At 41.0% G+C, this 27,194-nt stretch overlaps 1 protein-coding gene across 3 annotated transcripts in view; it reads right to left on the bottom strand.

Annotated features, from left to right (window-relative positions):
• LOC110513232 overlaps nucleotides 1-27,194 on the bottom strand; it is a 122,658-nt gene that overhangs the window by 72,986 nt on the left and 22,478 nt on the right. For 2 of the 3 annotated variants that reach the window (XR_005034308.1, XM_036934329.1), the window contains exons 7-20: nucleotides 20,082-20,171; nucleotides 19,393-19,978; nucleotides 18,400-18,516; nucleotides 18,123-18,189; nucleotides 17,897-17,989; nucleotides 15,339-17,390; nucleotides 6,651-6,807; nucleotides 6,014-6,442; nucleotides 5,130-5,564; nucleotides 3,585-4,031; nucleotides 2,223-2,489; nucleotides 1,848-2,105; nucleotides 1,503-1,748; nucleotides 998-1,255 (exon numbers count right to left, since the gene is read on the bottom strand). Coding sequence is in view for 2 of the 3 variants with exons in the window: in XM_036934329.1 (XP_036790224.1) it covers nucleotides 998-1,255; nucleotides 1,503-1,748; nucleotides 1,848-2,105; nucleotides 2,223-2,489; nucleotides 3,585-4,031; nucleotides 5,130-5,564; nucleotides 6,014-6,442; nucleotides 6,651-6,807; nucleotides 15,339-17,390; nucleotides 17,897-17,989; nucleotides 18,123-18,189; nucleotides 18,400-18,516; nucleotides 19,393-19,978; nucleotides 20,082-20,171 (5,502 nt within the window). In the remaining variant the exon portion in view is untranslated. The remainder of the gene's footprint in view (nucleotides 1-997; nucleotides 1,256-1,502; nucleotides 1,749-1,847; nucleotides 2,106-2,222; nucleotides 2,490-3,584; nucleotides 4,032-5,129; nucleotides 5,565-6,013; nucleotides 6,443-6,650; nucleotides 6,808-15,338; nucleotides 17,391-17,896; nucleotides 17,990-18,122; nucleotides 18,190-18,399; nucleotides 18,517-19,392; nucleotides 19,979-20,081; nucleotides 20,172-27,194) is intronic. The other variant, XM_036934330.1, reaches the window with a different exon arrangement.

Here is a 27,194-nt window from a genome sequence, read left to right as displayed (position 1 = left end):
GACAGAGCACGCCCCCATTCCCATCAACGGGGCTGCTGTGGAGCAGGTTGAGTGCTTCCAAGTTCCTTGGTATCCACATCACCAACAAACTAACATGGTCCAAGAACACCAAGACAGTCGTGAAGAGGGCACGACAAAAACGATTCCCCCTCAGGAAATGGAAAAGGGTCCTCAGATCTTCAAAAGGTTCGACAGCTGCACCATCGAGAGCATCCTGACTGGTTGCATCACTGCCTGGTATGGCAACTGCTCGGCCTCCGACCACAAGGCACTACAGAGGGTAGTGCGAACGGCCCAGTACATCACTGGGGCTAAGCTTCCTGCCATCCAGGACCTCTATATCAGGCGGTGACAGAGGAAAACCCTAAAAATGATCAAAGGCTCCAGCAGCTCTAGCTCTAGACTGTTCTCTCTGCTACCACACAGCAAGCTGTACTGGAGCGCCAAGTCTAGGTCCAAGAGGCTTCTTAAAAGCATCTACACCCAAGCCATAAGACTCCTGAACATCTGATAAAATGGCTACCCAGACTATTTGCATTGCCTCCTCCCCCTCTTTTACATAGCTGCTACTCTCTGTTAAAGCTCTGTTGTTATCTTCTATGTAGTCACTTTAATAACTCTACCTAGATGTACATATTACCTCAATTACCTCGACTAACCGGTATCCCTGTTTATAGCCTCGCTATTGTTATTTTACTGCTGCTCTTTAATTACTTGTTACTTTTATTACTTATTCTTATCCGTACTTCTTAAAACTACATTGTTGGTTAATAAGGCCTCGTAAGTAATCATTTCACTGTAAGGTTACTGTAACCTGTCATGTTCGGTGCATGGGACATTTGGGTCAACTCCCAGGCGTTCTCCTTCAATTCCACCCCTAGCTGAGGTTAAGGTTAGTACATTACACTATGGTTAGGGTTAGAGGTTAAATCAGTCAGGAAGTGGAAAGCCTCATAGTTCTATCCATTCTAGCAGGGTCAACGAGTGCCAACTAAACCTGAGTTGGGAGACTCTGTCCAGAAAAGGCAGGATGCTCTCTATCTCCCCCGGTGGTATGGAGGTCCACAGCAGGTTGACTTTGACTTGGTGGCTGTGCTGCAGGGTAAAACACAGAGCAGTACAGTCCACTCTGTCCAGCTCTCTGCTGTTCAGGTTGATCCAATGGTCTGAAGACCTCAACAAACTGGACACACAGTCACTGTCTCTACTGTCATAGATCTGTCTGATGGAGGACTTTACAAAGCTGGAACTGGACCTGAACAAACATGGAGAAAGGATTGTTGTGGTTATGTCAAGGCTTTATAAAGGATAACTCACATAGTAACAACTGGCTGGATAGAACATGAATAATTAAAGACTATAAATATTGAAAAAAGGTCTCCCACCTCTTGAATAAAACCCTAATGATATTACAGAGGCAAACTCAGAACAACATGTCACTGGATACAAATAGTTATTTTATTATTTCTAGGAAGTCTGAATAGAGAAAGAAGTTCTCCCACCTCTTTAGAGTAACCCTTCCCAGAAAGGGGAGAAGATCTGAGCTGTTCTTCTCTAGGAGCTGGTTCTTCCTGAGGTCCACAGTGATGTTGTGTGTTGAATGCTGCAGCAGAGAGAGAAGCACTTCCCAGTCCAGCCTGCAGGAGGTCAGGTCTCCACCAACCTTCTCCAGGAACCACTGAGTCAAGTCCTTGTCCTGAGCTTTATACACAACTACAGTCAGCTGCTGCAGAGTGTCTGAATTCAGTCTAGGAGGTTGGAACATACAGGCAGTCAGAAATATGAAGAAAAACACATGAATGATGTTACTATTTCTACTTTTTAAAAAACATCAGCTTCAGACTGACCTGAGAGAGAGAGGTCCCTGGTGACAGAGCAGTGTGATGAGAGAGTGACCCTGGATCCATAAGTCAGTCAGGTCCAGACACTGAACCCTCCAGAATCTCAGCAGGGACGCCACACTACTCAGAGCCCTGGATAACACAATCTCTGGTGGCTGGCTGCTCTTTAGGACCAGGGAGAGTTCTGGGACAGTCAGTGGAGTAGCACCTCTCCCTGTCCTCCTAACCAGTCTGGACAGTTTAACTGCCACACCCACATTCAGCCTGGAATGAAACGACAAAACGCAAGTCACTTAAAACAGACAAACCTCGTCAGATAAAATGCTCAATAGAAAAATCAACTATTCAATAGACCTGTAAAAGCTGTCTTCCTGAACATACCTGAGCTTGTGGAGCTTTGACTCATGTCTCAAAAGAAGTGCGGCTCCTTGGAGAGAGATCTTGCTGGGGGTGAGAGTGAGGTCCACTCTGGAGGCACAGAGACCCAGGACTCTCCCCACAGACCTGCAGGTTTTCCTGGGTAACACTCCTCCCAGTGACAGGGTGGAGCCCAAGGCCTGGAGGAGAGAGGCTAACAGCTGGTCCTCCTCTCTGGACCTCACAGGGATGGATTCACACACAGTCTGGAAAAACCTGTCATCACCACAGCTGAAACAGCAGAACATGGGGGACATCAAATCAGACATTTAGGAGACCGTTTGTTAATTTGGCCCTGTACTCCAGCACTTTGAAATTATACAATGATACAATGACTATGAGGTTAAAGGTCAGTCTGTCAGCTTTAATTAGATTTTTATTTCCAAATCAGGTGAAATTACAGCACTTTTTTGTCCTCCATTAGTATTCCATCCTTTATACATTTTTCGTGTTGAATTAAAATGGCTTGAATCTAATGTCAAAGTGAACAAAATAAACATAAAGATGAATCAAATAAAAAACATTATTATTCAATACAGAAACACCTGACATGTATTGACTCAAAGTGGAATAAACACTAAGATTTGAAATATAAAACGCTAATATCCTGAGAAAAATGTTTTGAAAAGAATTCACAAACATTATTCAGGATTCATTCAGGATTATCTATAGGTCGCATCCACATTCATGTAGAAGTGTTCAGAAACATATTATTTTATTATCTTATTTACTATAAAAGTGTCTCCAAAATGAAACAATACATGAATCTACCATTAATTTTCTATTGGGCACAAAATAATCTGAAACAACCAAAACAAACAGCAAAATGCATCCAACAAGTTTGTAGAGTCACAGGCTTGATGTAGTCATTGCGTTCTAGGAAGATGGGACCAAATACTACACTTTGTACTACATTAATACATAATAAGTGAATTTATCCAAATACTTTTGGTTCCCTAAAATGGGGGGACAATGTACAAAAAGTGCTGTAATATCTAAACGGTTCACCCGATATGGATGGAAATACCCTCGAATTATAGCTAACAGTCTGACCTTTAACCTCAGTAAAAAAAATACAGTGCCTTGCAAAAGTATTCGGCCCCCTTGAACTTTGCGACCTTTTGCCACATTTCAGGGTTCAAACAAAGATATAAAACTGTATTTTTTTGTGAAGAATCAACAACAAGTGGGACACAATCATGAAGTGGAACGACATTGATTGGATATTTCAAACTTTTTTAACAAATCAAAAACTGAAAAATTGGGCGTGCAAAATTATTCAGGGACAGACAACTACAATCTCTGAAATGTACTGATCCAACTCACCTCAGCTGTGAGATGTAGGACAGACACTGAAGGACACTCTTCACTTCACTCTCTTCATCTGACCAGCCCTTCAGCTCTACTGGTTTCTTCTCTGGTTGGAGTTTCAGCACTTCTAGGAGGAGGGAGGCCTTTCTCTCTGAGAGGTCTATGGACCAGACTGCAGGAGCTGACTGGTAAACTGTCTGTAATGCTGGAAGGACACTCCTGCCTGTTTGAGTCTCATAGTCCTTCACATGTGAGTACAGATCCAACAGGAAATCACTCTCTCTAAATGGATTACCATCATCACCATCATCATCTTCACCATATGTGTATCTGCACATGGAGGATAATGTCTTTAAGATATTCTCTCCTGTCTCTTTATCAAACTCAGCTGCAGCAACACTGAGTTTAGACAGAACCGTCCAGGCCTTCTTCTTCTTCTCTTCACCATAATCAACACACAACCTGAATGAGAAGACAGACAAACATAGTTAATACAAGTTATCCTGGATTCTCTGGATAAGTGTTAAGGGAATTTGTATGTACTAATCAGAATACTATTATGTTACTGTATATGTACTAATCAGAATACTATTATGTTACTGTATATGTACTAATCAGAATACTATTATGTTACTGTATATGTACTAATCAGAATACTATTATGTTACTGTATATGTACTAATCAGAATACTATTATGTTACTGTATATGTACTAATCAGAATACTATTATGTTACTGTATATGTACTAATCAGAATACTATTATGTTACTGTATATGTACTAATCAGAATACTATTATGTTACTGTATATGTACTAATCAGAATACTATTATGTTACTGTATATGTACTAATCAGAATACTATTATGTTACTGTATATGTACTAATCAGAATACTATTATGTTACTGTATATGTACTAATCAGAATACTATTATGTTACTGTATATGTACTAATCAGAATACTATTATGTTACTGTATATGTTTGAATTTTCTTTTTAATCCTAGTACTGAATATAATGTGTGTAAATATAATCAAGAATTAGAACAATGACTGTCTGTTCCTTGGTAGAAATTAATGAACTATATCGCCAGACTGGCTAGAAGGCTTATCTGCACAGGCTGACCTTGGCTCTAGGCGAGGTGGGAAGGCTTGAGAACTATAGAGCCTTTCTACCAGTGTCAAGAAGAGACGGAACATTTAGAAAACGCTGACGTCATTTTCCGTTTATAACCTGTGGTAAAATGTGTAAGGAGCAGTATTCTCGTGAATAAAAACTGCTGTTTGACTTTAAGACTGGGCTCTGTCCATTTTTTATAAAATAAGGGTCATACAAATCCTTATGAATTGACAGAGTGTTTAATTTTAATTGGGTATTAAAACAGAGGAATTTAATTCCTGCAACAATAAGTAATGCAGAGGAATCAACCACAGACACATAATAATGTTTACATGGCAGAATGGCAAAAACATACTAATGGAGGGATATGGATAAACAGACATTTTATAAACCAGATAAATTGCTGGTACAATATGACACATCTCTGCAAAACTCACTCACCTCAGCTGTGAGATGTAGGGCAGACACTGAAGGAAACTCCTCACTTCACTCTCTTCATCTGACCAGCCCTTCAGCTCTACTGGTTTCTTCTCTGGTTGGAGTTTCAGCACTTCGAGGAGGAGGGAGGCCTTTCTCTCTGAGAGGTCTATGGACCAGATAGCAGGACTGGCTGACTGGTAAACAGGCTGTAATGCTGGAAGGACACTCCTGCCTGTTTGAGTCTCATAGTCCTTCACATGTGAGAACAGATCCAACAGGAAATCACTCTGTTTAGAAGTGTCTCCATGGCGATAAGGAAAGGTTCTGTAAGTACACACTGATGATACCAGCTTCAGTGTCTTCTCTCCTGTCTGCTCCTCCCACTCTGCTGCTTGAGACAGGAGATCCACCAGGAACTTGATCAGCTTTGAGGGATCAGACCTCCGTGGATGGAAACTGCAACCAGGACAGTAACAGCTGATTCCGACAATCTGACACTGTGTGATGTGTACAACATCTATTTAAACTAGTAAATAAAATAAAAACTCTATATAGATATTAGCTGATAATGAACTGATGCCTCGATCACACCGACAGCATCATTGCGCAAAATAGTATGCCTGTGTATCACCTGGATATGTGCAACAAAAGTTTACCTTCGGCTACCATTTCTGTCAAGCAGTCTACGCTTTGATGCATTCCATAAATGCAACCCACAAACAACACTGTTTCAAGGCAAATTAATGTACTTCTGGTGTACCAAAATGCAATGACGCTGGTGGTGTGTTCGAGTCGTGAGGATAAACAAGGGACAAAATGAACACGTGTAGGGTGTAGATATTATTAGAGTATTGTTCATAAACATGAGAACACAAACAAGAAAACACATTACTATGAAAACTCACCTTAGCTGTGAGATGTAGGGCAGACACTGAAGGAAACTCCTCACTTCACTCTCTTCATCTGACCAGCCCTTCAGCTCTACTGGTTTCTTCTCTGGTTGGAGTTTCAGCACCTCTAGGAGGAGGGAGGCCTTTCTCTCAGAGAGGAGTATGGACCAGACTGCAGGAGCTGACTGGTAAACTGTCTGTAATGCTGGAAGGACACTCCTGCCTGTTTGAGTCTCATAGTCCTTCACATGTGAGTACAGATCCAACAGGAAGTCACTCTCTCTAAATGGAACACCACCACCATCATCATCATCTGTGTATCTGCACATGGAGGATAATGTCTTTAAGATATTCTCTCCTGTCTCTGTATCAAACTCAGCTGCAGCAACACTGAGTTTAGACAGAACTGTCCAGGCCTTCTCTTCACCATAACCAACACACAACCTGAATGAGAAGACATACAAACATAGTTAATACAAGTTATCCTGGATTCTCTGGATAAGTAATGCAGAGGAATCAACCACAGACAAACAATAATGTTTACATGTCAGAATGGCGAAAACATACTAATGGAGTCATTTGGATAAACAGATGTTTTATAAACCAGATAAATAACTGGTATAATATGACACATCTCTGAAAAAACACTCACCTCAGCTGTGAGATGTAGGACAGACACATAAGGAAACTCCTCACTTCACTCTCTTCATCTGACCAGCCCTTCAGCTCTACTGGTTTCTTCTCTGGTTGGAGTTTCAACACTTCTAGGAGGAGGGAGGCCTTATTCTCTGAGAGGTCTAAATACCAGACTGCAAAGTAAATTGTAGATTAAAATCACTGTGTGTAGAAAGTTTCAATGATAGACATGTAATGATGTTATATCAATAATGTTTTTTTTTTGCAGAAAATAGTAGTTTTCAGAGGGAATTTTCACCCCCAAACAATGTGTGATCCCATTTTAGAAGCGCATTAACACACTTCACACCACTGAGGTGCGGTATTTCACGCAGAGTTTGTCCTATTGTTAATAACATAATAAAGCAGTATAAAAGATACATTTCATAGCAGACACGACTTACAGGAGCAATAAGGGCTAATTGCCTTGCTCATTGACACATTTTTCACCTTATCAGCTCGGGGATTCGAACTAGCAACCTTTCGGTTATTGGTCCAATGCTCACTGGTCCAACGCTCTTAACCTAGGCTACTGCAAAATGTCTTCTACAACAAAAACTAACAATGGGTTTGGACTAGAGGTCGACCGATTAATCGGAATGGTCGATTAATTAGGGCCGATTTCAAGTTTTAATAACAATCGGAAATCAGTATTTTTGGACTTTGCCGATTTTATTAAATACATATATTTTGTTTCACCTTTATTATTTATTTTATTCAACCCACATCACAATACCCCGTAATGACATCACAATACCCAGATAAGAACCCACCTCGGTCTTCTGAAAACCCAACCCACATTACGATACCCCGTAATGACATCACAATACCCCGTAATGACATTACAATACCCAGATAAGAACCCTCCTCGGTCTTCTGAAAACCCAACCCACATCACAATACCCCGTAATGACATCACAATACCTAGATAAGAACCCTCCTCGGTCTTCTGAAAACCCAACCCACATCACAATACCCCGTAATGACATCACAATACCCCGTAATGACATCACAATACCCCATAATGACATCACAATACCCAGATAAGAACCCACCTCGGTCTTCTGAAAACCCTGGTATAGTTTTATTATTATTCAGTGAGACAATTACACGCATGTTTATACAAAAGTCACACTCCAGAATGGCTTTCCAAGAGGTGTTGAGTGTTCCTGAGCGATCTAGTCACTTAAATCTGCTTACAAAAAAAAAAAAAATAATAATCACATCACTATGTTTAAATGTCGCTTGTCAAATCAAATCAAATGTTATTGGTCACATACTCATATTTAGCAGATGTCTATATTACCTTTATTTTACTAGGCAAGTCAGTTAAGAACACATTCTTATTTTCAATGACGGCCTAGGAACAGTGGGTTAACTGCCTTGTTCAGGGGCAGAACGACAGATTTTCACCTTGTCAGCTCGGGGATCCAATCTTGCGACCTTACAGTTAACTAGTCCAACGCAATAACGACAAGCCTCTCATTGCACTCCACAAGGAGACTGCCTATTACGTGCATGCAGTAAGCCAGGGTAAGTTGCTAGCTAGCATTAAACTTATCTTATAAAAAACAATCAATCAATCATAATCACTAGTTAACTACACATGGTTGATGATATTACTAGATATTATCTAGCGTGTCCTGCGTTGCATATAATCTGACTGAGCATTTTATATTATTTTTATTTTATTTCACCTTTATTTAACCAGGTAGGCTAGTTGAGAACACCTTTATTTAACCAGGTAGGCTAGTTGAGAACACCTTTATTTAACCAGGTAGGCTAGTTGAGAACACCTTTATTTAACCAGGTAGGCTAGTTGAGAACACCTTTATTTAACCAGGTAGGCTAGTTGAGAACACCTTTATTTAACCAGGTAGGCTAGTTGAGAACAACTTTATTTAACCAGGTAGGCTAGTTGAGAACACCTTTATTTAACCAGGTGGGCTAGTTGAGAACACCTTTATTTAACCAGGTAGGCTAGTTGAGAACACCTTTATTTAACCAGGTAGGCTAGTTGAGAACACCTTTATTTAACCAGGTAGGCTAGTTGAGAACACCTTTATTTAACCAGGTAGGCTAGTTGAGAACACCTTTATTTAACCAGGTAGGCTAGTTGAGAACACCTTTATTTAACCAGGTGGGCTAGTTGAGAACACCTTTATTTAACCAGGTAGGCTAGTTGAGAACAACTTTATTTAACCAGGTAGGCTAGTTGAGAACAAGTTCTCATTTACAACTGCGACCTGGCCAAGATAAAGCATAGCAGTGTGAACAGACAACACAGAGTTACACATGGAGTAAACAATTAACAAGTCAATAACACAGTAGAAAACAAAGGGGGAGTCTATATACACTGTGTGCAAAAGGCATGAGGAGGTAGGCGAATAATTACAATTTTGCAGATTAACACTGGAGTGATAAATGATCAGATGGTCACGTACAGGTAGAGATACTGGTGTGCAAAAGAGCAGAAAAGTAAATAAATATAAACATTATGGGGATGAGGTAGGTAAATTGGGTGGGCTATTTACCAATAGACTATGTACAGCTGCAGCGATCGGTTAGCTGCTCAGATAGCAGATGTTTAAAGTTGCTGAGGGAGATAAAAGTCTCCAACTTCAGCGATTTTTGCAATTCGTTCCAGTCACAGGCAGCAGAGAACTGGAACAAAAGGAGGCCAAATGAGGTGTTGGCTTTAGGGATGATCAGTGAGATACACCTGCTGGAGCGCGTGCTATGGGTGGGTGTTGCCATCGTGACCAGTGAACTGAGATAAGGTGGAGCTTTACCTAGCATGGACTTATAGATGACCTGGAGCCAGTGGGTCTGGCGACAAATATGTAGCGAGGGCCAGCCGACTAGAGCATACAGGTCGCAGTGGTGGGTGGTATAAGGTGCTTTAGTAACAAAACGGATGGCACTGTGATAAACTGCATCCAGTTTGCTAAGTAGAGTATTGGAAGCTATTTTGTAGATGACATTGCCGAAGTCGAGGATGGGTAGGATACTCAGTTTTACTAGGGTAAGTTTGGCGGCGTGAGTGAAGGAGGCTTTGTTGCGGAATAGAAAGCCGACTATAGATTTGATTTTAGATTGTTTGATATGAGTCTGGAAGGAGAGTTTACAGTCTAGCCAGACACCTAGGTACTTATAGATGTCCACATATTCTAGGTCGGAACCATCCAGGGTGGTGATGCTAGTCGGGCGTGCGGGTGCAGGCAGCGAACGGTTGAAAAGCATGCATTTGGTTTTGCTAGCGTTTAAGAGCAGTTGGAGGCCACGGAAGGAGTGTTGTATGGCATTGAAGCTCGTTTGGAGGTTAGATAGCACAGTGTCCAAGGTAGGGCCAGAAGTATACAGAATGGTGTCGTCTGCGTAGAGCTGGATCGGGGTATCGCCCGCAGCAAGTGCAACATCATTGATACATACAGAGAAAAGAGTCGGCCCGAGAATTGAACCCTGTGGCATCCCTATAGAGACTGCCAGAGGACTGCCAGAGGACCGGACAACATGCCCTCCGATTTGACACACTGAACTCTGTCTGCAAAGTAGTTGGTGAACCAGGCAAGGCAGTCATTAGAAAAAAACGAGGCTACTGAGTCTGCCGATAAGAATATGGTGATTGACAGAGTCGAAAGCATTGGCCAGGTCGATGAAGACGGCTGCACAGTACTGTCTTTTATCGATGGCGGTTATGATATCATTTAGTACCTTGAGCGTGGCTGAGGTGCACCTGTGACCGGCTCGGAAACCAGATTGCACAGCGGAGAAGGTACGGTGGGATTCGAGATGGTCAGTGACCTGTTTGTTAACTTGGCTTTCAAAGACCTTAGATAGGCAGGGCAGGATGGATATAGGTCTGTAACAGTTTGGGTCCAGGGTGTCTCCCCCTTTGAAGAGGGGGATGACTGCGGCAGCTTTCCAATCCTTGGGGATCTCAGACGATATGAAAGAGAGGTTAAACAGGCTGGTAATAGGGGTTGCGACAATGGCGGCGGATAGTTTCAGAAATAGAGGGTCCAGATTGGTAAGCCCAGCTGATTTGTACAGGTCCAGCTTTTGCAGCTCTTTCAGAACATCTGCTATCTGGATTTGGGTAAAGGAGAACCTGGAGAGGCTTGGGCGAGTAGCTGCGGGGGGGGGGGGGGGGGGAGCTGTTGGCCGAGGTTGGAGTAGCCAGGAGGAAGGCATGGCCAGCCGTTGAGAAATGCTTGTTGAAGTTTTCGATAATCATGGATTTATCGGTGGTGACCGTGTTACCCAGCCTCAGTGCAGTGGGCAGCTGGGAGGAGGAGCTCTTGTTCTCCATGGACTTTACAGTGTCCCAGAACTTTTTGGAGTTAGAGCTACAGAATGCAAATTTCTGCCTGAAGAAGCTGGCCTTTGATTGACTGCGTGTATCGGTTCCTTACTTCCCTGAACAGTTGCATATTGCGGGGACAATTCAATGCTATTGCAGTCCGCCAGAGGATATTTTTGTGCTGGTCGAGGGCAGTCAGGTCTGGAGTGAACCAAGGGCTATATCTGTTCTAGTTCTGCATTTTTTGAACGGAGCATGCTTATCTAAAATGGTGAGGAAGTTACTTTTAAAGACTGACCAGGCATCCTCAACTGACGGGATAAGGTCAATATCCTTCCAGGATACCCGGGCCAGGTCGATTAGAAAGGCCTGCTCGCAGAAGTGTTTTAGGGAGCGTTTGACAGTGATGAGGTGTGGTCGCTTGACTACGGACCCATAGCGGATACAGGCAATGAGGCAGTGATTGCTGAGATCCTGGTTGAAGACAGCGGAGGTGTATTTGGAGGGCCAGTTGGTCAGGATGTCCCAGTTATATATCCCAGTTTAGGTCACCTAACAGAACAAACCCTGAAGCTAGATGGGGGGCGATCACTTCACAAATGTTGTGCAGGGCACAGCTGGGAGCTGAGGGGGGTCGGTAGCAGGCGGCAACAGTGAGAGACTTATTTCTGGAGAGAGTATTTTTTTAAATTAGTAGTTTGAACTGTTTGGGTATCTCTGCAGTAGACTGCAACTCCTCCCCCTTTGGCAATTCTATCTTGACGGAAAATGTTATAGTTCGGTATGGAAATCTCCGAATTTTTGGTGGCCTTCCTAAGCCAGGATTCAGACACGGAAAGGACATCAGGGTTGACTGAGTGTGCTAAAGCAGTGAGTAAAACAAACTTAGGGAGGAGGCTTCTGATGTTGATGTTGCGCTGTTTATGACTTCAAGCCTATCAACTCTCGAGATGAGGCTGGTGTAACCGAAGTGAAATGGCTAGCTAGTTAGCGCGCGCTAATAGCTAATAGCGTTTCAAATATCACTCGCTCTGAGCCTTGGAGTGGTTGTTTCCCTTGCTTTGCATGGGTAACACTGCTTCGAGGGTGGCTGTTGTCGTTGTGTTCCTGGTTCGAGCCCAGGGAGGAGCGGTTCGAGCCCAGGGAGGAGCGAGGAGAGGGACGGAAGCTATACTGTTACACTGGCAATACTAAACCCCCGCCCTCCTTTCGGAAAAGCTGACCACGACTCCATTTTGTTGATCCCTGCCTACAGACAGAAACTAAAACAAGAAGCTCCCACGCTGAGGTCTGTTCAACGCTGGTCCGACCAATCTGATTCCACACTCCAAGACGGCTTCCATCACGTGGACTGGGATATCTTTCGTATTGCGTCAGACAACAACATTGACGAATACGCTGATTCGGTGTGCGAGTTCATTAGAACGTGCATTGAAGATGTCGTTCCCATAGTAACGATTAAAACATTCCCAAACCAGAAACCGTGGATTGATGGCAGCATTCGCGTGAAACTGAAAGCGCGAACCACTGCTTTTAATCAGGGCAAAGTGACCGGTAACATGACCGAATACAAACAGTGTAGCTATTCCCTCCGGAAGGCAATCAAACAAGCTAAGCGTCAGTATAGAGACAAAGTAGAGTCTCAATTCAACGGCTCAGACACAAGAGGCATGTGGCAGGGTCTACAGTCAATCACGGACTACAAGAAGAAATCCAGCCCAGTCACGGACCAGGATGTCCTGCTCCCAGGCAGACTAAATAACTTTTTTGCCCGCTTTGAGGACAATACAGTGCCACTGACACGGCCCGCAACCAAAACATGCAGACTCTCCTTCACTGCAGCCGAGGTGAGTAAAACATTTAAACGTGTTAACCCTCGCAAGGCTGCAGGCCCAGACGGCATCCCCAGCCGCGCCCTCAGAGCATGCGCAGACCAGCTGGCTGGTGTGTTTACGGACATATTCAATCAATCCCTATCCCAGTCTGCTGTTCCCACATGCTTCAAGAGGGCCACCATTGTTCCTGTTCCCAAGAAAGCTAAGGTAACTGAGCTAAACGACTACCGCCCCGTAGCACTCACTTCCGTCATCATGAAGTGCTTTGAGAGACTAGTCAAGGACCAAATCACCTCCACCCTACCTGACACCCTAGACCCACTCCAATTTGCTTACCGCCCAAATAGGTCCACAGACGATGCAATCTCAACCACACTGCACACTGCCCTAACCCATCTGGACAAGAGGAATACCTATGTGAGAATGCTGTTCATCGACTACAGCTCGGCATTTAACACCATAGTACCCTCCAAGCTCGTCATCAAGCTCGAGACCCTGGGTCTCGACCCCGCCCTGTGCAACTGGGTACTGGACTTCCTGACGGGCCGCCCCCAGGTGGTGAGGGTAGGCAACAACATCTCCACCCCGCTGATCCTCAACACTGGGGCCCCACAAAGGTGCGTTCTGAGCCCTCTCCTGTACTCCCTGTTCACCCACGACTGCGTGGCCACGCACGCCTCCAACTCAATCATCAAGTTTGCGGACAACACAACAGTGGTAGGCTTGATTACCAACAATGACGAGACGGCCTACAGGGAGGAGGTGAGGGCCCTCGGAGTGTGGTGTCAGGAAAATAACCTCACACTCAACGTCAACAAAACTAAGGAGATGATTGTGGACTTCAGGAAACAGCAGAGGGAACACCCCCCTATCCACATCGATGGAACAGTAGTGGAGATGGTAGCAAGTTTTAAGTTCCTCGGCATACACATCACAGACAAACTGAATTGGTCCACCCACACAGATAGCATCGTGAAGAAGGCGCAGCAGCGCCTCTTCAACCTCAGGAGGCTGAAGAAATTCGGCTTGTCACCAAAAGCACTCACAAACTTCTACAGATGCACAATCGAGAGCATCCTGGCGGGCTGTATCACCGCCTGGTACGGCAACTGCTCCGCCCACAACCGTAAGGCTCTCCAGAGGGTAGTGAGGTCTGCACAACGCATCACCGGGGGCAAACTACCTGCCCTCCAGGACACCTACACCACCCGATGTTACAGGAAGGCCATAAAGATCATCAAGGACAACAACCACCCGAGCCACTGCCTGTTCAGCCCGCTATCATCCAGAAGGCGAGGTCAGTACAGGTGCATCAAAGCTGGGACCGAGAGACTGAAAAACAGCTTCTATCTCAAGGCCATCAGACTGTTAAACAGCCACCACTAACATTGAGTGGCTGCTGCCAACACACTGACACTGACTCAACTCCAGCCACTTTAATAATGGGAATTGATGGGAAATTATGCAAAATATATCACTAGCCACTTTAAACAATGCTACCTAATATAATGTTTACATACCCTACATTATTCATCTCATATGTATACGTATATACTGTACTCTATATCATCTACTGCATCTTTATGTAATACATGTATCACTAGCCACTTTAAACTATGCCACTTTGTTTACATACTCATCTCATATGTATATACTGTACTCAATACCATCTACTGTATCTTGCCTATGCTGCTCTGTATCATCACTCATTCATATATCTTTATGTACATATTCTTTAGCCCCTTACACTTGTGTGTATAAGACAGTAGTTTTGGAATTGTTAGTTAGATTACTTGTTGGTTATTACTGCATTGTCGGAACTAGAAGCACAAGCATTTCGCTACACTCGCATTAACATCTGCTAACCATGTGTATGTGACAAATAAAATTTGATTTGATTTGATTTAAAGTGCCTATAAGAACATCCAATAGTCAAAGGTTAATGAAATACAAAATGGTGTAGAGGTGTAGAGGGAAATATTCCTATAATTCCTATAATAACTACCTAAAACCTCTTACCTGGGAATATTGAAGACTCATGTTAAAAGGAACCACCAGCTTTCATATGTTCTCATGTTCTGAGCAAGGAACTCAAACGTTAGCTTTCTTACATGGCACATATTGCACTTTAACTTTCTTCTCCAACACTTTGTTTTTGCATTATTTAAAACAAATTGAACATGTTTCATTATTTATTTGAGGCTTTATTGATGTATTATATTAAGTTAAAATAAGTGTTCATTCAGTATTGTTGTAATTGTCATTATTAAAAATAAATACAATAAAAAAATTGTCTGATTAATCGGTATCAGCTTTTTTGGTCCTCCAATAATCGGTATCTGTATCAGTATCTGCGTTGAAAAATCATAATCAGTCGACCTCTAGTTTGGACTATGTGGCAGAGGTTCCCAAACGTTGTAGTGAGAATTGGACCAAATATTTATCATGGATAGACTTTTGTTCAAAAGTTATTCATTAAAATGTTATTCACATGAATATCAAGTTAGATTGACTTGATGTAGCTCACCATTGACTGGGACATCTGTCTCTCTGCTGGTTGCACTGGTGTCTCCTTCTCCATAGACAGCTGACACTCTGACTCTGTAGCAGGTACTGAGGTTCAGAGTTACATCACAGTAACATTCAGGTCCCTCTGTTACCATGGTAGACCAGCCCTCCAGTCCTGTCTCTTTATAGTCTACGTTGTAGTGGAGTACAGAGGCACCATCTTCACACTCAGGCTGGAACCAAGTCACTTTGACAGTTTCCTTTGTTTTGTTCAGCAGCCGGCTCACATACAGCTGTTCAGGTGGGGATCTCAGGGTCTTGACCTCAATGACCTTGCTAAAGTCACTCATACCAGAGTGTTCTATAACAGAGTATCTGATCTGGTACAGTGTGAACGGTTTCAGACCTGGCACCAGACAGGTTTCTGCAGGAGCCAGGGTGTCTACTACATTCCATGGCCGTTTGCTAACCTTGCTAACACCAGTAGTCATGACTCTGTACTCTACTCTGTACCTCTCAGGTCTTCTGATGGTTGACTGTGGAAACGTCAGGAGGACACAGCTCTGTTTTATCTCTGCTACCTGGCCTGGATCAGGTTTTAATCCCAGCTGGAAGTTGGTAGTGATGAGACTGCCTTGTTGATACAGACGAATGGAGGATCCAGGAACACTGATATCTGGTATAACTGCTGCTATGAACTTGATGTTCTCTCCATCGCCGCTGTCTTCATAGGATTTGGTGAACAAGCGGAGGGCAGACTGTATTTTCTGAGTTAAATCGGGAGGTTTGAATGGTCGCTGTGTCTCCTGCTGTCCAGTGAGATCAGATTGGTTCACAGTGTTCATTGGAACAGAGTGTTTGTGCTGCTGTCCAGTGAGATCAGATTGGTTCACAGTGTTCATTGGAACAGAGTGTTTGTGCTGCTCCATGGTGGAGAGGAATGGATCTTCATCCTCCAGGGAGGTCAGAGTGAAACACAGCAGCCTGTCCTTTGATGATCTGAGGACAGCGTCCAGCTCTTCCTGAGATTTCATTATGGGGATGTTTCTTGTTTTACAGACATTCAGAGACTTCACCTCCGCTGCCTTGTTGTTTAGCCACAACTGTATAGACTGAAGACAGAACGGTGACTGGTCATGGTTCTGGAGAATGTCTCTCAGTCTGTTTTCATCCACCCCTTCACTCTCTCTCATGGTCTTTACTGCCATGGCCAGCTCTCTCTTAAACTGCAACTGGTACTTCTGCAGAAGCTCTGATAATCTAGACAGTTTATACTTCAGATCAGGAAACCATTTCATCACACAACCATTGGTGAAGTCTGTCATCATCTCCTGGCATCTCATGGTGGCCTGCCTCAGATGGTCCAGCACACCCTCTGCCTTTGTGAAAAATTTAATTTCAACAGAATTGTCCAGATTCTTCAGAGGATAGAGCCAGGCGTACAGAGGCACTGCTTCCTCTCCTTGCTGTCCAAGGAGCTTCGGGAGAGTTTCATAGACTTTTAGAGCTCTGTCATACGTCATGGAGCCATTGATATGGTCTAAATCACAGTAGAGAGTACACTGATACAACAAACTGTTTGGTTTTTCATCGTCACTCAAGCTGGAAAAGATCTGATCTGCACTGAAGGTGGGGATCGTCTTCTTTACAACACTGTGTATATCTGCCTCTCCTGCACCACTGTGTTGTCCGCTGATGTGTTTGTAATCAAAGGTAAAGAACGCTTGAGCTCCATAGAGAACAGCCATGACCACATGAGTTGCCTTTCGTTGTGTTCTGACTCTTTCCTCCTGAAGCACCCTGTGACTGAGCATGTCCAGTCTGGTAGTGGTTCTGTACTGTAGAGTGACCCGGTCCTGCAGTGTGGACTGAACAGGATGGTTCAGGTATCCAGCAGCACCTCCAACCTCCACCAGTCCAGACAGGACACTGGCTCTGAGAGGAGTGGTCACATCCAGAGCCCTGAATCTGTCCTGAAGGGAGTCTCCTTCAATACACTTCACCTCTGTGAGAGGCCGAGGTAGAGAATGACGCATGAAGGCTATTGTACTTTTATCCCAAAGACTGACATCTAAGGAGATAAAATGATATTACATCCCGTGCAGAACTTCCCAATATATCATAATACATACAGTGGGGAGAACAAGTATTTGACACACTGCCGATTTTGCAGGTTTTCCTACTTACAAAGCATGTAGAGGTCTGTAATTTTTATCATAGGTACACTTCAACTGTAAGAGACGGAATCAAAAAAAAAAAAAAAAAAATCCAGAAAAAAATAAAATAAAATCCAGAAAATCACATTGATTTTTAAGTAATTAATTAGCATTTTATTGCATTGAAGTGTATCAAATACTTGTTCTCCTCACTGTATTTCACAATATGAACTATTCACAAGACAAACTATAAAGTCCAGCACTCAACAAAATGTATAAATTTTCTAGACCAGCGCTGACCCAGTCCATGCTTTAAACATTAGATAAAACAGCTGTGTTTAAACTATGCACACATACCTGAGCAAAACAATAACTATATCCACAATAGAACAAGTCTTTAAACTGGAAAAGCATCCGGTACCTGAATCAAATGAGTCACTGCGGCAGTCATACAACATCCCAAGATCGAAGGGACGACCGAGGGCAGCCACCACAACACTGTCTGCTGTCCAGTCTGACAATCACAGAAAACACATCATAACATCATTAAAGACAGTCATTCAGCAGTAATATAACTCACCTTTGGTAAGAACAGCCTTAGGTTCTAGTACAGGTCATTAAAGGTCAACAGCAGTAATGTAACTAACCTTCAGTCAGGCTTCTGCAGAAATGCTTGGCAGGATTGTTCAGCTCAATGGTCGCATTCTTGACATTCTGAGGAACATATGTCATCACTTGAAGTTACTCAACAAAGGATAGTGGGAGAAAACAGTTCAATACAATACAGAAAAGTGTTGGTAAACTGATAAGAACAGATGGAGATAGTTGAAAATTGACAGGAAAGTGTCTGTCTAGAAGGTAAAGTATTGTTAAGGTAAGTTACCAGTACTATCTAGAAGGTAAAGTATTGCCAGTAAATGATACCTGTTCAGTGTTGTCAGTAGCAAGCTCCTCTGTATTATGTTGTAGAATCGTGATCTCTCTCTGGAGTCGAGCTTCCAGCCTGGAGGCAATCTGTTCCTCCTGAGTTTTGGTGTTTTCCTTGATAGACAATTACAGCCAACACATTAGTATTATATTAAACTAAGACTTACTGAAAGACAGGCAGAAAGGCACATTTAACTTGAGATCATAAAAATGGAATAAAATAAAAATGCTAAATAAAACTGAAACATGTTACTTTTTAACCCACTGCCTTACAATGTTTAATATACTGTCCAATGTCCTGGTGGCAAGAAGAAACTATAGACAAACCCACCTCTTCAGTATCTACCACACACTGGTCCAGGCTATAGACACACCCACCTCTTCAGTATCTACCACACACTAGTCCAGACTATAGACACACCCACCTCTTCAGTATCTACCACACACTAGTCCAGACTATAGACACACCCACCTCTTCACTATCTACCACACACTAGTCCAGACTATAGACACACCCACCTCTTCACTATCTACCACACACTAGTCCAGACTATAGACACACCCACCTCTTCACTATCTACCACACACTAGTCCAGACTATAGACACACCCACCTCTTCACTATCTACCACACACTGGTCCAGGATATAGACACACCCACCTCTTCACTATCTACCACACACTGGTCCAGGATATAGACACACCCACCTCTTCACTATCTACCACACACTAGTCCAGACTATAGACACACCCACCTCTTCACTATCTACCACACACTAGTCCAGACTATAGACACACCCACCTCTTCACTTTCTACCACACACTAGTCCAGACTATAGACACACCCACCTCTTCACTATCTACCACACACTAGTCCAGACTATAGACACACCCACCTCTACACTATCTACCACACACTAGTCCAGACTATAGACACACCCACCTCTTCACTATCTACCACACCACTGGTCCAGACTATAGACACACCCACCTCTACAGTATCTCTCTCATTCTTTATGACATCGTGGTTCCTGTGGTCCTGTAAGGCACACAGAACACAAACAGAAACCTGGTCTGTCTTACAGAAGACCTCCAGAGCTCTGTGGTGCAGTTGGCACAGTTTCTGCTCCAGGTTTCCAGTCACCTCCACCAGGGTGTGTCTCTGCAGAGCTGCTACAGTGTAGTGATGCTTGACATGTCTCTCACAGTAGGAGGCAGTGCAGGTCAGACAGGACTTCACAGCTTTGAGCTGTTTCTCAGTGCAGAAATCACAGGCCACATCTCCAGGTCCAGCGTAGCAGTGCTTGGGAAGATCAGGGACCTTGAACCCTGCCTGGTGGAGTTTCTCAATCACCTTCTCCAAGGCTGAGTTAGTGAGGAGGTCAGGACGGGTTCTGAATCTCTTTCTGCACTGGGGACAGTCGTAGTCTCCTGTCTGGTCAGGCTGGTTCCAGTAGGTCTCAATGCACCGTCTGCAGTAACTGTGTCCACAGGGGATGGAGACTGGCTCTTTGAAAACCTCTGTACACACTGAACATCTGAAGTGGTCCTCTGTCAGTAGACAGGCTGTCAGCTCACTGTACACAATGTGGTAGAGAAATGTGGTTGCTGTTTTAAAGACAATTATACAGGAGCTAACCTACTAGATTTACAGGAATGTGGAAGCTGTTCTTCACTTACCTGGCATCTTTTCCAAACATAATGGGCCTGTCCATGGAACAATCACTCTTCATGGACAGACATGGTGACCACACCCTCTCCTGTTTTACACTGTGGAAAGATCAAGGAGGGTTTTGTCATTGTGTGAATATGCAGAATGTAGTACCTATCTTTCATGTTGACTGTTTGGATATTTCTAAATGGACAGAAACAAAACTATTTCTATATTTCTAAATGGTCAGAAACAAATATGTGTATATTTCTATATGGACAGAAACATAAATATATAGTTATTTCTATTTGAAAATGATTTCACATGATGCCTATTTCATATGAAAAGCCTAAATACTTATAACCACTATAAATCAACACCTTTTCCCTTGGATTATTGAATTACCTACATCATGTTATTTCAAGCTATCCATTCGGAGCGCAACATCGCATTGTTAAAAAATATGTCTACATTGGGCAATTGAAGACATTTAGGGCTTATGTTAATAGACCTTTCAAAAGTTGTACATAACATTTATCAGGAAGTGACTTGATGCCTACTGGTGCCATGGTGCTATATGATGCTAAACGGGAGAGGCGTATAACGGTAATATTGTCAAAATGTTTCTTTTAACAACCATGAGATTTGGGTTTTTTTTTTAAATAAAAAAAATACGAAACATTAGACAATAATTAACAGTAGGCAAAGTTATCAAGTCAGGAGAAAATGATATCAAACAACATTTGATGTCCAGTACCATTCACTGTGAGTTCACAGTTGGTGATGCCTCATCATGATTGAATATTCCTCATAATTTCCAACAATGTCAATGAGTGTCATCACCCTCTTTCCTTTGCGGTACCTCAAACTGTCTCGCTTATCAGCTGAGATAAACATTTATTTGTTAATTTTACTGCAGGCTCAGAGTTTGTCTGAGCAGTGTCTTAAAATCATCCTAAAACAGGTTTTAACACGATCCCTAACAGGATCTCACCTTTTTAATATTAGGAGAATTCCACCAATTTTTAAAGGGAGAATCTGTAGTTAAAACAAGAAATGGGACAACCCATTTTTGGGCAAACTATTTTTGGGCTTGAGAAATGTGACTACTCTCAAATTCATGGATGGGGCTACGGACATCAAAATGAATGAATGATGTTATGAAGCTATACAGTGTTTGCTTCAGTCCATATCACTAGTAATATGGAACCATTCCAGTCCATATCACTAGTAATATAGTCATATTCCAGTCCATATCACTAGTAATATAGTCCTATTCCAGTCCATATCACTAGTAATATAGTCATATTCCAGTCCATATCACTAGTAATATAGTCCTATTCCATATCACTAGTAATATAGTCCTATTCCAGTCCATATCACTAGTAATATAGTCCTATTCCATATCACTAGTAATATAGTCCTATTCCAGTCCATATCACTAGTAATATGGAACCATTCCAGTCCATATCACTAGTAATATAGTCATATTCCAGTCCATATCACTAGTAATATAGTCCTATTCCAGTCCATATCACTAGTAATATAGTCCTATTCCATATCACTAGTAATATAGTCCTATTCCAGTCCATATCACTAGTAATATAGTCCTATTCCATATCACTAGTAATATAGTCCTATTCCAGTCCATATCACTAGTCATATATAACTATTCCAGTCCATATCACTAGTAATATAGTCCTATTCCATATCACTAGTAATATAGTCCTATTCCAGTCCATATCACTAGTAATATAGTCCTATTCCATATCACTAGTAATATAGTCCTATTCCAGTCCATATCACTAGTAATATAGTCCTATTCCATATCACTAGTAATATAGTCCTATTCCAGTCCATATCACTAGTAATATGGAACCATTCCAGTCCATATCACTAGTAATATAGTCATATTCCAGTCCATATCACTAGTAATATAGTCCTATTCCAGTCCATATCACTAGTAATATAGTCCTATTCCATATCACTAGTAATATAGTCCTATTCCAGTCCATATCACTAGTAATATAGTCCTATTCCATATCACTAGTAATATAGTCCTATTCCAGTCCATATCACTAGTCATATATAACTATTCCAGTCCATATCACTAGTAATACAGTCCTATTCCAGTCCATATCACTAGTCATATATAACTATTCCAGTCCATATCACTACTAATATAGTCCTATTCCAGTCCATATCACTAGTAATATAGTCCTATTCCAGTCCATATCACTAGTAATACAGTCCTATTCCAGTCCATATCACTAGTCATATATAACTATTCCAGTCCATATCACTACTAATATAGTCCTATTCCAGTCCATATCACTAGTAATATGGAACCATTCCAGTCCATATCACTAGTAATATAGTCCTATTACAGTCCATACCTCTAGTAATATAGTCATATTGCATTCCATATCACTAGTAATATAGTCCTATTCCAGTCCACATCACTGGTAATATAGTCCTATTCCAGTCCACATCACTAGTAATATAGTCCTATTCCATATCACTAGTAATATAGTCCTATTCCAGTCCATATCACTAGTAATACAGTCCTATTCCAGTCCATATCACTAGTAATATAGTCCTATTCCATATCAATAGTAATATAGTCCTATTCCAGTCCATATCACTAGTAATATAGTCCTATTCCATATCACTAGTAATATAGTCCTATTCCAGTCCACATCACTAGTAATATAGTCCTATTCCAGTCCATATCACTAGTAATACAGTCCTATTCCAGTCCATATCACTAGTAATATAGTCCTATTCCATATCAATAGTAATATAGTCCTATTCCAGTCCATATCACTAGTAATATAGTCCTATTCCAGTCCATATCACTAGTAATACAGTCCTATTCCAGTCCATATCACTAGTAATATAGTCCTATTCCATATCACTAATAATATAGTCCTATTCCAGTCTATATCACTAGTAATACAGTCCTATTCCAGTCCATATCACTAGTAATATAGTCCTATTCCATGTCACTAGTAATATAGTCCTATTCCAGTCCATATCACTAGGAATACAGTCCTATTCCAGTCCATATCACTAGTAATATAGTCCTATTCCATATCACTAGTAATATAGTCCTATTCCAGTCCACATCACTAGTAATGTAGTCCTATTCCAGTCCATATTAGCAATGTAGTCCTATTCCAGTCCATATCACCAGTAATATAGTCCTATTCCAGTCCATATTTATAGTAAAATAGTCCTATTCCAGTGCATATCACTAGTAATATAGTCCTATTCCAGTCCATATCACTAGTAATGCAGTCCTATTCCAGTCCACATCACTAGTAATATAGTCCTATTCCATATCACTAGTAATATAGTCCTATTCCAGTCCATATCACTAGTAATACAGTCCTATTCCAGTCCATATCACTAGTAATATAGTCCTATTCCATATCAATAGTAATATAGTCCTATTCCAGTCCATATCACTAGTAATATAGTCCTATTCCATATCACTAGTAATATAGTCCTATTCCAGTCCATATCACTAGTAATACAGTCCTATTCCAGTCCATATCACTAGTAATATAGTCCTATTCCAGTCCATATCACTAGTAATATAGTCCTATTCCATATCACTAGTAATATAGTCCTATTCCAGTCCATATCACTAGTAATATAGTCCTATTCCAGTCCATATCACTAGTAATATAGTCCTATTCCATATCAATAGTAATATAGTCCTATTCCAGTCCATATCACTAGTAATATAGTCCTATTCCAGTCCATATTAGTAATATAGTCCTATTCCAGTCCATATCACTAGTAATACAGTCCTATTCCAGTCCATATCACTAGTAATATAGTCCTATTCCATATCACTAATAATATAGTCCTATTCCAGTCGATATCACTAGTAATACAGTCCTATTCCAGTCCATATCACTAGTAATATAGTCCTATTCCATGTCACTAGTAATATAGTCCTATTCCAGTCCATATCACTAGGAATACAGTCCTATTCCAGTCCATATCACTAGTAATATAGTCCTATTCCATATCACTAGTAATATAGTCCTATTCCAGTCCACATCACTAGTAATGTAGTCCTATTCCAGTCCATATTAGCAATGTAGTCCTATTCCAGTCCATATCACCAGTAATATAGTCCTATTCCAGTCCATATTTATAGTAAAATAGTCCTATTCCAGTGCATATCACTAGTAATATAGTCCTATTCCAGTCCATATCACTAGTAATACAGTCCTATTCCAGTCCATATCACTAGTAATATAGTCCTATTCCATATCACTAGTAATATATTCCTATTCCAGTCCATATTAGCAATGTAGTCCTATTCCAGTCCATATCACCAGTAATATAGTCCTATTCCAGTCCATATTTATAGTAAAATAGTCCTATTCCAGTCCATATCACTAGTAATACAGTCCTATTCCAGTCCATATCACTAGTAATATAGTCCTATTCCTTATCACTAGTAATATAGTCCTATTCCATATCACTAGTAATATAGTCCTATTCCAGTCCATATCATTAGTCATATAGTCCTATTCCAGTCCATATCACGAGTAATACAGTCCTATTTCAGTCTATATCACTAGTAATATAGTCCTATTCCAGTCCATATCACTAGTAATATAGTCCTATTCCAGTCCATGTCACTAGTAATATAGTCCTATTCCAGTCCATATCACTAGTAATACAGTCCTATTCCAGTCCATATCACTAGTAATATAGTCCTATTCCATATCACTAGTAATATAGTCCTATTCCAGTCCATATCACTAGTAATATAGTCCTATTCCAGTCCTTATAGTCCTATTCCAGTCTATATCACTAGTAATATAGTCCTATTCCAGTCCATATCACTAGTAATATAGTCCTATTCCAGTCCATATAGTCCTATTCCAGTCTATATCACTAGTAATATAGTCCTATTCCAGTCCATATAGTCCTATTCCAGTCTATATCACTAGTAATATAGTCCTATTCCAGTCCATATTTATAGTAATATAGTCCTATTCCAGTCCATGTTACTAGTAATATAGTCCTATTCCAGTCCATATCACCAGTAAAATAGAACAATTCCAGTACTTATCACAAGTAATATAGTCCTATTCAAGTCCATATCACTAGTAATACAGTCCTATTCCAGTCCATATCACTAGTAATATATTCCTATTACAGTCCTTATCACTAGTAATATAGTCATTTTACAGTCCACATCACTAGCAATATAGTCCTATTCCAGTCCATATCACTAGTCATATAGTCCTATTCCAGTCCATATCACCAGTGAAATAGAACAATTCCAGTCCATATCACTAGTAATATAGTCCTATTCCAGTCCATATCACTAGTAATATAGTCCTATTCCGTATCACTAGTAATATAGTCCTATTCCAGTCCATATCACTAGTAATACAGTCCTATTCCAGTCCATATCACTAGTAATATAGTCCTATTCCAGTCCATATCACTAGTACTATAGTCCTATTCCAGTCCATATCACTAGTAATATAGTCCTATTCCAGTCCATATTAGTAATATAGTCCTATTCCAGTCCATATCACTAGTAATACAGTCCTATTCCAGTCCATATCACTAGTAATATAGTCCTATTCCAGTCTATATCACTAGTAATACAGTCCTATTCCAGTCCATATCACTAGTAATATAGTCCTATTCCATATCACTAGTAATATAGTCCTATTCCAGTCCATATCACTAGTAATACAGTCCTATTCCAGTCCATATCACTAGTAATATAGTCCTATTCCAGTCTATATCACTAGTAATACAGTCCTATTCCAGTCCATATCACTTGTAATATAGTCCTATTCCAGTCCATATCATTAGTAATACAGTCCTATTCCAGTCCATATCACTAGTAATATAGTCCTATTCCATATCACTAGTAATATAGTCCTATTCCAGTCTATATCACTAGTAATATAGTCCTATTCCAGTCCATATTTATAGTAATATAGTCCTAATCCAGTCCATATCACTAGTAATAGTCTATTCCAGTCCATATCACTAGTAATATAGTTCTATTCCAGTCCATATCACTAGTAATATAGTCCTATTCCTGTCCATGTTACTAGTAATACAGTCCTATTCCAGTCCATATCACTAGTAATATATTCCTATTACAGTCCTTATCACTAGTAATATAGTCATTTTACAGTCCACATCAATAGCAATATAGTCCTATTCCAGTCTTATCACTAGTAATATAGTCCTATTCCAGTCCATATCACTAGTCATATAGTCCTATTCCAGTCCATATCACCAGTAAAATAGAACAATTCCAGTCCATATCACTAGTAATATAGTCCTATTCCAGTCCATATCACTAGTAATACAGTTCTATTCCAGTCCATATCACTAGTAATATAGTCCTATTCCATATCACTAGTAATATAGTCCTATTCCAGTCCATATCACTAGTAATATAGTCCTATTCCAGTCCATATTAGTATTATAGTCCTATTCCAGTCTATATCACTAGTAATATAGTCCTATTCCAGTCCATATTTATAGTAATATAGTCCTATTCCAGTCCATATCACTAGTAATAGTCTATTCCAGTCCATATCACTAGTAATACAGTTATATTCCAGTCCATATCACTAGTAATATAGTCCTATTCCAGTCCATGTCATTAGTAATATAGTCTTATTCCAGTCCATATCACTAGTAATATAGTCCTATTCCAGTCCATGTTACTAGTAATATAGTCCTATTCCAGTCCATATCACCAGTAAAATAGAACAATTCCAGTACTTATCACTGGTAATATAGTCCTATTCCAGTCCATATCACTAGTCATATAGACCTATTCCAGTCCATATCACCAGTAAAATAGAACAATTCCAGTCCATATCACTAGTAATATAGTCCTATTCCAGTCCATATCACTAGTAATATTGTCCTATTCCATATCACTAGTAATATAGTCCTATTCCAGTCCATATCACTAGTAATATAGTCCTATTCCAGTCCATATTAGTAATATAGTCCTATTCCAGTCCAGATCACTAGTAATACAGTCCTATTCCAGTCCATATCACTAGTAATATAGTCCTATTCCAGTCTATATCACTAGTAATACAGTCCTATTCCAGTCCATATCA

The sequence above is a fragment of the Oncorhynchus mykiss genome, chromosome 10 (genome assembly GCF_013265735.2).
Source record: "Oncorhynchus mykiss isolate Arlee chromosome 10, USDA_OmykA_1.1, whole genome shotgun sequence".
NCBI classification, from domain to species: Eukaryota; Metazoa; Chordata; class Actinopteri; order Salmoniformes; family Salmonidae; genus Oncorhynchus; species Oncorhynchus mykiss.
The sequence above is the reverse complement of the archived record's forward strand: the minus strand, read 5'-3'. Positions and strand labels throughout refer to the sequence as shown.